General features: G+C 41.8%; 1 protein-coding gene across 1 annotated transcript in view; it reads right to left on the bottom strand.

Annotated features, from left to right (window-relative positions):
- The window catches only part of LOC115214173 (COP9 signalosome complex subunit 3), a 53,291-nt gene that overhangs the window by 37,273 nt on the left and 4,014 nt on the right, over positions 1-12,004 (bottom strand). Inside the window, exons 2-3 of the mRNA XM_029783260.2 lie at positions 2,763-2,892; positions 1,154-1,266 (exon numbers count right to left, since the gene is read on the bottom strand). Coding sequence (XP_029639120.1) covers positions 1,154-1,266; positions 2,763-2,892 — 243 coding nt within the window. The remainder of the gene's footprint in view (positions 1-1,153; positions 1,267-2,762; positions 2,893-12,004) is intronic.

The raw sequence follows: 12,004 nt of genomic DNA, 5'->3' as shown, positions 1-12,004 counted from the left end.
TATTGCCAAATAAACAGACTTCAAACAGGATCTCAGCAAAGAAATATATATACACAATGTAGTGGGTTATATTGTGGTTTAAATAATAATGTATAACAATAGTGTACAACAAACCCACAACAGATCTGCTCCTCTACAACAAAACCATAAATATCTTATCAAAGCTGAGGGGAGCTATCATACTCTCACCTCTTGTCACAATAATTTACTACTGAATACTCTCTTATAGAATTTCCCCTCACACTGATGCTATTGTAAGACAGAATCAAAATGGTGTCTATAAAAGTAGATCAACACTATCACAGATCTTTGCCCTACGAAGAATTGAAAAAGTGCTCAGAATTGCCAAACAAAAGGTATTAATTGTACATGTGGATTTCATCATCATCATCATCGTTTAACGTCCGTTTTCCATGCTGGCATAGGTTGGACGGTTTGACTGGGGACAGGCAAGCCAGGTGGCCACACCAAGCTCCAATCTGATCAGGCAATGTTTCTACAGCTGGATGCCCTTCCTAACGCTATTCACTTCGAGAGTGTAGTGGGTGCTTTCACCAGCACAGGAGCCAGTCAGGCAGCACTGGCATCAGCCACGTTTGGATGGTGCTTTTTACGTGCAATTAAGCTTTTCAAGTCAATTAAGCTTTTCAAAGTCAACAAGGTTTACCTTCAGGACATGTGTAGAAAGCATTTTCTCTACAGAGATGAAGCCTCAATTATATAGAAGCTTCAAGAGCACCTTCATGGTGTATACATCAGGCTCAAGTGTATATACCATAAGGGCTCAAAACATCTCATGGCAGGAGCTCAAGATCATGGACACATTCCACCTATCACTATTATTATTGCTCAAAACAGGATAAACTTTGCTGACCATAAATATCATGCTGAACAACATGCTAGCTTGGATGTGTTATTTTGGAAATTTCTGCAGCCTAACAAAAAATGAAGATCACTCAACTACACTGATGTTATTGTCAGACACACATGCAACATGAAAGTGAGGATCTTCAAAAACCAATGCAGGACAGAGATTCCTGACACAGCATTACGAGATACATCACAAAAGCAACTGCTTGAAGTGAGGCTATCAGATAAAAGCAACAATAACAACAAGGAAAAGAAATGTTATGTTAGACAAAAAGATACTTACAGCTACTAGTTGCATTTCTAACATGTTCGCCATTGCATGAGAGTATAAAATCCTGAGTCTGGACATACAAAGTTTCAAAGTCTGGAATGTTACTCAAGTTATACTTTACACACCTTAAAAGGAAATAAAAGATCAGAAAACATAAACAAACAGATAGAAGATAAGTTATGTGTGATATAACAAGCAACGGTAACAACATGAACATAATTCCACATCTTCAAGATTTTTATCAACACCAAATGGAAAGGCACTGCATATGTGCCAGATTTACAACACTTTCTCATAAGTTGTTTCAGACATTGATAAAAATTTAAATAAAGTTGTGGACATGTTAGTTAAAAACAAATTAGTAAGGAGTATCACAAATTAAAATATGCTGTCTTTTTCAAATACAAAATGGAACAATAAAGCTGAAAGGATGAAAGCATAGTTGACCTCTGCAAGATATAAACAGCCAAAATAAATCTAGCAAGACATTTCATCTGACACTCTAGAAATGCTAATCCTCTGCCTTAACTAATAATGGTAATAATGATGATTCCTAACAGAAGGCATACTGCCACAAATGTCTTTCAAGGGAGAATATAGTTGACTGAATTGATCTAGTTACTTGACAACGCTTATTTTATTGACCTAGGAAGGATCCTGGAGGGATCTAAACTCAAAACATACAGGAATGTAACTAAATACTGTAAAAAATTTTGTCCTGCATCCTACTATGCCTGTGACAACCCTATGCCAGCATCTAGATTTCTCCTTATTTAGCATTCGGATTACTGTCAGATGTAATGCACATAAAAAGGCGGCAAGCTGGCAGAAACGTTAGCACGCCGGGCGAAATGCTTAGCAGTATTTCGCCTGCCGTTACGTTCTGAGTTCAAATTTTGCCGAGGTCAACTTTGCCTTTCATCCTTTTGGGGTCGATTAAATAAGTACCAGTTACACACTGGGGTCGATATAATCGACTTAATCCGTTTATCTGTCCTTGTTTGTCCTCTCTGTGTTTAGCTCCTTGTGGGTAGTAAAGAAATAGGTATTTTGTCTACCGCTACGTCCTGAGTTCAAATTCTGCTGAGGTCAACTTTGCCTTTCATCCTTTCGGGGTCGATAAATTAAGTACGTTACGCACTGGGGTCGATGTAATCGACTTAATCCCTTTGTTTGTCCCCTCTATGTTTAGCCCCTTATGGGCAATAAAGAAATAAGATGTAATGCATATGTTTATTCACATTGTTTTGAATTAATCATGCATTGTCTGGTACCTTAGAAATCTCAATGATGTGACTGTTTACTTTTAGAATGGTATTGTAAGGTAGATGCTAGAGGCAGGAGCAGGCTAGTTTGGACATAAAACAGGTAGAATATTTGGGCAAGATATGGCTGGTCTAAATGTTAAAGAGTTAACAAATAACTTTTACACAAGATCTAGCCCACCACTAAGTGCATTAATAAAACAGATCACTAACTTATCATCACCAATGGTGATAGGAAAACTGAGGAAAGCTCTGGGTGGGTCCCATGTTCAGATTAACTAACATCAAATCAAAAATTATCTATAATAATATTGCAATGAATAATTGAACACACAAAAATAAATAAATTCACTTACAAAATGCCCAAGATTCCAAACGAATGTTTCTGGCAGTCTAATGTAGCAATCACGTTGTCAAGATGACTGGAATTCTTCGCTAAAAAGTCAGTACTTTTGTTGATAAACTCACAGAGTTTGGCAAAATTGCCTAAAAAAGGAAAATATGCATGTATGTAAATTGAGGCATTTATAAGAATATACATTTAAACGACGATGATGATGATGATGCATGTTATATCATCATCATTTAACATCCGCTTTCCATGCTAGCATGGGTTAGACAATTTAACTGAGGGCTGGCAAACCAGATGGCTGCACCAGGCTCCAATCTTGATCTGGCAGAGTTTCTACAGCTGGATGCCCTTCCTAACGCCAACCACTCCGAGAGTGTAGTGGGTGCTTTTATGTGCCACTGGCACAGGGGCCAGTCAGGCGGTACTGGCAACGACCTCGCTCGAATCTTTTTACACATGCCACCAGCACAGGTGCCAGTAAGGCGATGCTGGTAACGATCACGCTCGAATGGTGCCTTATATTATATACATGTGTAATTTAAGAAAGTTTGCAGTATTTCAAAATTAACATGAAGACAAACATTTTCATATTTGTTGTCACAATTATTATTCATGCAGAACGTTGATAAAACTAATCCACAAAGCTGGCTAGTAGATCCAGCCACCTTTTAACTATCAAAATAGGTTCCCTTGGCAGTTAAACAGTCTGATCTATGTAGCCTTATGGAGGCAATCTCATTCCCAGCTACTCTACATTACATCTCTTAGCTCCTCCTTCCCTTTAGATAAATAATGGAGAACTTCTATGCCTTAGCCCACTATCACAAATTCTCTTGACAACCAAGTTCCATCTTACATCACAGAGACAACCTTTATCCATAAGAGCATTAGACTACCACTGTGAGCACCATTGGTAACTTAATCCCTTCCCTACATCATAGGGAGACAAGGCTTTTGAGTTGTAGAGGCCTGTCTAGGAAAGAAGTATTCCAAACAACCCAAAATATACAAAAAAAAGGTCCTGCCCTTATCATATGGAGAAGATGTGTGTTCAACATATTGTAGTGAAGGCAACCCACTAAGGAGAGTAATAACTGTAAGACTGATTGTGTAAAGAGGACAGTATCATCTGAGAGATCTCTCTAGTGCCAGTGACATGATAAAATGTGCCAGTCCATGTTATAAAGTAGTTGGCAACAGATATAAAGCAGCCAAAGGTAAATATCATGCCAGAAATATTTACCTTTCACAGAATTGAAGGAAATGCATCAACTGCATCAGTGGGACCAGTGACATGCACAGTAGAGGGGCAGTTAGGTGTGAGTACCCCCCTCAACTATAATGACTTGGGTCAACAAGTCTCTACCATCAGGTGCACACACATACATCAAGCAGCTCACCCACTATCACATATGCCCACCACTGAAAACTCTGATGGTGGAAACCTTACAGCTGCTGCCATTGACATTAGCATGGTTAAAAACTAGGTTTGGAGAAGTTACAGAGATGCTAAAGCAGAGGCATGTTGAGGTGTCCTGTAAGATGGAGGTGTGTCTCAGCCAGGCTCTTCACAAGCAAGGAACATCATCGTAGTTTCAACATCCACTTTTCCATGCTTACAGGAGTCAGATAGAATTTGGTGAAATACATTTTCTGTGGTAAGCTTCTTTCAGGTTCTGTCAACCAAATCTCATTAAGCCTTATTTGGTCTGGAACTATAGTAGAAGACATTTGACCAATATTACAAATTCTACAACTAGAGTAGGTATATTGTCAGCAGAGAAATGGCTAGTGTAATTGAGGTAGTTAGAGTGACAGAATAATTAAGTTTAGACTAGTCATGGCAACATAAGACCAAAAGTGATCTCTGTCATAATCATAAGTGTCAGATGAACAAAAGGATTGTTTCTGTGAAGTCCTTTCACTGACTACCTTGGTAATAGATGAGAGTAACTTCGTTATTGTAGCTGGCACCTTTATTAGATATGTTGGACAACAATAGGATGGCTACTCCAGTGTAGATGTCAGCTATGGCTATAATACAAGGAATAAAAAGGAGTCAAGCCTCTTCAAATTTTATATTGTAATAACTTAGTTATTTGCAACACCATCTTCAGGAAACCAGCTAACCACCAGGTCACCTCCCACACAAATGAACCCACAAGTCAGACTGGCTTGACTCTCACTATGAAATGGCATAAACAACTGGCTATGAATATACTATCCATCCTTAACCAATGATTAGAGACTGCAGAAAGAAGCATTAGATGGAATAAGCGAGATAGATAAGGAAGGTACAGAATCTGAAAGATCTTTCCACTATATATTGCTTCCAAGGTGTACATGGTGAAGCCTAGGATGTAAAGAAGAAGTCATCGCTATCATCATAATCATCACGTCTGGCAGCTTGCCTGGACCATTGCAACTTCTGACCAAGTGATGCAACATGAATATCCGACTTGGGTTTTAGTCACATCGGTCTTTCACTGGCTGAAATATCTCAGCTGTGTATGCTATGACTGCAGATGATAGCAGTAGTTCACTAACTGAATTAATTGATCCTAGTCTGTGACAGTTTTTTTGTCTGTTTATAGGCACAGCATCTAATATTTGCCATTGATTCAATAAAGTTCATTTGCTTAAACAGTTTGCATCTACCATGCTGCATCTCATGATTTTAGCATGACCTGGCTCAGGTGATTACAAGCTATTTAACCAATAGCTGGGACCATGACAGATGCTACCACTCTGGGTCAGAGTAGACATCATCATCATCATCATCATCGTCGTTTAACGTCCGTTCTCCATGCTAGCATGGGTTGGACGGTTCGACCGGGGTTCTGGGAAGCCAGAAGGCTGCACCAGGCTCCAGTCTAATCTGGCAATGTTTCTACAGCTGGATGCCCTTCCTAACGCCAACCACTCCGTGAGTGTAGTGGGTGCTTTTTACGTGCCACCTGCACAGGTGCCAGGCAGGGCTGGCAACGGCCACGGTCAGATTGGTGTATTTTATGTGCCACCGGCACGGAAGCCAGTCGAGGCGGTGCTGGCATCGGCCACGAGTCGGATAGTGCTTTTTACGTACCACCAGACCAGGGATCCTGGTTGGTTCAATTCGATTTCGATTTCGCTTGCCCCAACATATCTTCACAAGCAAAGGGGGTTGGCATGGGTGCCTGTCGTACAGTCGCATTGGAGTATTTTACATGCCACGGCCACGAGTCGGATAGTGCTTTTTACGTACCACCAGACCAGGGATCCTGGCTGCCCCAACATGTCTTCACAAGCAAAGGGGGTTGGCATGGGTGCCTGTCGTACGGTCGCATTGGAGTATTTTACGTGCCACGGCCACGAGTCGGATAGTGCTTTTTACGTACCACCAGGCCAGGGATCCTGGCTGGTTCAATTCGGTTTCGATTTCGATTTCGCTTGCCCCAACATGTCTTCGCAAGCATGGGGGGTTGGCATGGGTGTCTGTCGTCGGATGAGGTTCTATATCGACTTCGCTTGCCTCAACCGGTCTTTGTGTCCAAGGGAGGAAAGGCATTCATAAGTGGGCTGGGCTCACTTGTCCTGCCTGGTCTTCTCACGTACAGAATATTTCCAAAGGTCTCGGTCTCTGGTCATTTCCTCAGTGAGGCCTAAAGTTCGAAGGTCGTGCTTCACCACCTCGTCCCAGGTTTTCCTGGGTCTACCTCTTCCACAGGTTCCCTCAACTGCTAGGGATTGGCACTTTCTCACACACCTATCTTCATCCATTCTCGCCACATGACCATACCAGCGCAATCGTCTCTCTTGCACACCACAACTGATGCTTCTTAGGTACAACATTTCTCTCAAGGTGCTAACGCTCTGTCGAGTATGTACACTGACATTACACATCCATCGGAGCATACTGGCTTCATTCCTCACGAGCTTACGCATGTCCTCAGCAGTCACGGCCCATGTTTCGCTGCCATGTAGCATGGCTGTTCGTACACACGCATCATACAGTCTGCCTTTTACTCTGAGCGAGAGGCCTTTAGTCACCAGCAGAGGTAAGAGCTCCCTAAACTTTGCCCAGGCTATTCTTATTCTAGCAGTTACACTTTCAGCGCACCCACCCCCACTACTGACTTGGTCACCTAGATAACGGAAGCTATCAACTACTTCTAGTTTTTTCCCCTGGAAAGTGACGGAAGTTGTTTTCTGCAGATTTTCGGAGGTTAATGCTCCCGAGCATCTGCCACATACAAAAACTATCTTCCCAGTTAGCTTACCTTTGACATTGCTGCACCTCTTATGTGTCCATAGCTTACACTGGGTACATCTTATAGAGTTTCTACCTACACCTTTTCTACAGATCGAGCAGGGCCATCTTCCTGAAGATATTTGTGGATTGTCTACCTTTCTACTTATTAGTACTTTGGTTTTAGCTAGGTTGACTCTAAGGCCCCTTGATTCTAAACCCTCCTTCCACACCTGGAACTTCTCCTCCAGTTCTGATAGTGACTCAGCAATAAGAGCAAGGTCGTCAGCGTAGAGGAGCTCCCAGGGACAGCCTGTCTTGAATTCCTCCGTAATTGCCTGGAGTACTATGATAAATAGGAGGGGGCTGAGTACTGAACCCTGGTGGACCCCAACCTCTACTTTGAATTCTTCTGTGTACATGTTGCCAACCCTAACCTTACTTACGGCATCTCTGTACATGGCTTGCACAGTCCTCACCAGCCATTCATCTATCCCTAGTTTCCTCATTGACCACCAGATAAGGGATCGGGGGACCCTATCAAAAGCTTTCTCCATGTCAACGAAAGCCAGGTACAGGGGCTTATCTTTGGCTAGGTATTTCTCCTGCAGCTGCCTTACCAGGAATATAGCATCAGTGGTACTTTTCCCTGGCACGAACCCAAACTGCATCTCATCTAAACTAACTCTCTCTCTAATTAGTTGGGCTATGACCCTCTCCGTAACCTTCATTACTTGATCCAACAGCTTGATACCTCTGTAATTATTTGTATCTAGGGCATCACCTTTACCTTTGTAGCAGTTGACTAGTATGCTGCTGCACCAGTCATTGGGTATGACTCCTTCGTGTATCACCTGGTTGACTATACGGGTGACTAGGTTATAGCCGACACTGCCAGATATTTTGAGCATCTCTGCAGTAATTCCTGATGGGCCTGGGGCTTTCCCTGTCTTCATGCTTCTAATTGCCTTAGCTACCACGGAACTATCAACTCGGATAGCTGGTCCCTCTGTAGGGTCAACATTCGGCAGACTCTCTTTATCCCATTCATTTTCCTCATTCAGTAACCTTTCATAGTGGCGTCTCCAAGCTTCTCTCTTTGCATCCTCATTTAGCGCAAGTGAACCATCCTCCATGCGAACACATTTCTCTCCTACCACATCACGATTCTCTCTCACACACTGTCTTGCAACACGAAATACCTCAAGTCTTTCATCCTCACGGCGCAGGACATTGGCAAATTTTCTCTTATCTGCTTCCCCTCTGGCTAGATAGACCTGTCTCCTAGCTTCCCTTCTGGCAGTCTGATACCCTTCCCTGCTACCACCGTTCTTCCAGGCCTTCCAAGCCTGTTTCTTTTGTCTAATAGCCCTGTCAACAATATTGTTCCACCACCACGTTATTTTGGGTCTTAAGGGGACTTTGCACCAGCCACAGATCTGGTCAGCGGCTTTCAGCAGGTTGTCCCTCAGAAACGTCCAGTTGTCTTCTACCCCATGTGTAGCTATACCCCCTTCCACTTCGTCAAAGGCTTCAAGTAACATATCTCTAAATCTCTGTCCATTCGCAGGGGCTTTAAGCTTCCAGACCCTTCTTCTCCATGTTGGTCGTCTTCTAGTCGCCCTCTTAGTCCTGATCCTAAAGTCACTAACTACCAGTCTATGTTGTGGGGTGCATTCTTCGCCTGGGAAGGTTTTGGCTTTTATAAGCAGCCATCTTTCCCTTTTTCTGGCAAGGATGTAGTCGATTTGGCTAGTATGCTGGCCCGATCGGTAGGTGACCAGGTGGCTTGTTGGTTTCCTGAAGTTAGTGTTGCAGACCATAAGACTATTCGCATCGCAGAACTCCAGCAGCCTGGTTCCCTCCTCGTTGCGGGAACCATAACCGTAGCCTCCATGTACGCCATGGAAGCCCCCAGCATGTCGTCCAACATGCCCATTGAAATCACCAGCCACAAAGAGAAGGTCCCTGTCGTTCGTCAATGAGGTGGTCTGCAGTAGGGTGTCATAGAAACTGTCTTTCTGTCCATCGGGTAGCCCTGGCTGAGGGGCATAGGCCGATATAATGGTTGCTAATCTATTATGAAGCACTATTCTAATCTTAAGTATTCTGTCACTTACTCTGATTACCTCAATTACTCTATCTATCCATTTCTCAGCGATAAGTATACCCACGCCACCAACCCCGTCAGTGTTCCCTGCCCAGAAAATCTTGTACCTGTGTTCCTTGCCTGTGAGGACCCTAGCAGATCCTCCTCTCCACCTTGGAAACAATAATGGTTAAGGAGGTGATGCCATACTCCTGAAAACTCTGGAACTTCTAAACCAGGGCCTTACTACTGGACAAGGAGAGAAGTATAATAGAAGACAATTGGGAGTTTCTGCAAGATAAGCTGCTACAAGCTGTAAGATCAGATCTGTGGATGCTGGAAGGTTCTACACAAACAGAAGGTGACATGGTGGTGGAATAACACAGTAGACAGAGCTGTAAATGCTAAAAGACAGGCTAGGGAAAGGATGAAAGGAAGAGAGGAGCAAAGAACAATTTCAGGTAGCTAGAAAAGAAGTTAGATGCCAGTTATAAAGGAATAAGATGAAAGTAAAAGATTTGTCATTTGTCAATATTGTGTGCCATAAGGAACAGTCCCAAGATGTTCCAAACTGTGAGACAATGCGTCAGAGTGAGTCAGGACAATGGAGGAAAGTGCATAAGAAAAGGCATGGGAATGCTGCTATGAATAGTTGCAGAATGAGAAGAATGTATGCTAGACAGAGGGGCTATTTTAAGCAGAGCCAATAGAGAGACGAACTATGTATCGACTGCTATATGGTCAAAAGGGTCATTGAGGACATGAAGGCAAGGAGAGCAGCAGAACCATCAGAAACAGTTATTGAGATGAAAAGTATATCCGGCAAAGAAGGATACACACTAATCACATGCACAGTTAATCAAATAGCTCAAGAAGGTGTCAACACCAATGACTGACAGAGTAACATCATCAACAGCTACAAGGGCAAAGGAGATCATTCAAAAAAGATCATTTACAAAGGGATTGAATTTCAGGACTAAGTGAAGCAAGTAACAGTTATTGAGCAGCAAGTGAGAGAGAGAACTAAGATAAAATGCAGTTTTTGCCAAGAGTGGTTACCACTAACATATTCTTCTTTTAGTGAGATGGCTACAAGAGAAATTCTTACCCAAAAAAGCAAACCATTACAGCTTACATTTGTTGGCCTGGAAAAGACCTTTGACAGAGTTTCACACTCTGTAGTATGGTGTTCATCAATAAAAACTGAGTGTCTATGAATGGTCTGTGAGAGTTGTGTAAGCTTTTTGCAGAGCATCTATTAGTTAAGTGAGAGTTACCAATGAACTGAAGAAAAACAACAGCATGTAGGTGTCCATCAGGGTTCAAATCTTGTTTATTAGAATTCTCCATGTCATGGTGGAGGAATTCAAGAGTAACTCTCTGTGGGAACTCTTGTATGATAACTGTCTACTTTTTATAGCAAAACCAATCAGTCAAAGATTTAGAGGAAAGGTTCCAAATGTGGAAGCAGGGTTTAGAACTGAGAGGCTTAAATATAAACTTTGCAAAGATAAAAGTTTTAATTAGTAAGAAAGAAAACAAAACTCTACTGCAGGTAAAAAGCTATAGTTAACATACAGAAAAAGGATAGGAACTTTATAATGTGTACTAAACATCAACTATGGCACACAGGAGCTGCAGTAGGATATGAAACAAGCTGACAGAAGACTTTGTATGCAATAGATGTGGCTTCTTTCAGTTTCCGCCTACTAAATCCACTCACAAGGCTTTGGTCAGCCCAGAGTTATAGAGAAGACACTTGCCTAAGGTGTCATGTAGTTAAAATTGAACTCAAAACCATGTGGTTACAAAGAAGCAAACTTCTAAGTCATATGTCTGTGCCTATATTTAGTTATATTTTTAACAATGCTGACTTATAATAAATATGCTTACAAAGGTTCAATGCCAAGGAAATAGTTGTACATCATGTCATTAACCCTTTTGATACCAATCCAAAGACCACCTCTGTTTTAAAGTGTTCTAAACTAGAACCTTACATAAAAATTTGATGTTAATTTATGTGCCAAATGCTAGTTTAATTAGCGACTAAGTTATTTTATGAGACTCTTCATTATTTTCAAAATTAATTGAAACAAAGACAGTATATTTCAACAAAAATATGGCAACAAAGGGTAAAGTTTGATGTTGCCGAGAGAGAGAGAGAAGGAGAGTTCCTATATCATGTGATATAAATGATGGTCATATTTTATGTAATGTAGGGACTCAGCAATCATTTTTATTGCAACACACCAGTATATTTCCATCATCAAAAGGTCTTTGGTATTCGGTTTCACTTTAGACAATCACTTAGTCTTAACAAATTTTCATTCCACATATGAAAGTTTTACTAACATATGATCACCTCCTAAATTGCAATAGGTCTGTGGTTTCCTATCTTAACCCTAGCTCACAAGTTTATTCCCAGCACATGGTCCTAATTCATATCAAATCACTAGATTAGATGCTGCCTGGTTTGGACCACTAACACCTCTTACTTGCAAGTTTTCACATTCTGAAAGAATAAGAAACTCAGTTTTATTCCAATCCGACCGTGGCTGTTGCCAGCCTCGCCTGGCACCTGTGCAGGTGGCACATAAAAAGAACCCACTACACTCACGGAGTGGTTGGCGTTAGGAAGGGCATCCAGCTGTAGAAATATTGCCAGATAAGACTGGAGCCTGGTGCAGCCTTCTGGCTTCCCAGATCCCCGGTCGAACCGTCCAACCCATGCTAGCATGGAGAACGGACGTTAAACGATGATGATGATGATGAGCTTCACCTGGAATTCAGTAAGGTCTGGGAAGAATTAACAGAATTTATTTTTTCGGGAATATATAGATAAAGCTATATATAATAGTGCATAGGATATTGGATGAAAGATAGGGAGATAGGTAGATACTTTGTAGTGAAGTTGGTAACCTGGTCACAC

This window comes from Octopus sinensis, linkage group LG7 (assembly GCF_006345805.1).
Source record: "Octopus sinensis linkage group LG7, ASM634580v1, whole genome shotgun sequence".
NCBI lineage: Eukaryota > Metazoa > Mollusca > Cephalopoda > Octopoda > Octopodidae > Octopus > Octopus sinensis.
Note: the sequence above shows the minus strand (reverse complement) of the source record. Positions and strands in the feature narration are given on the sequence as shown.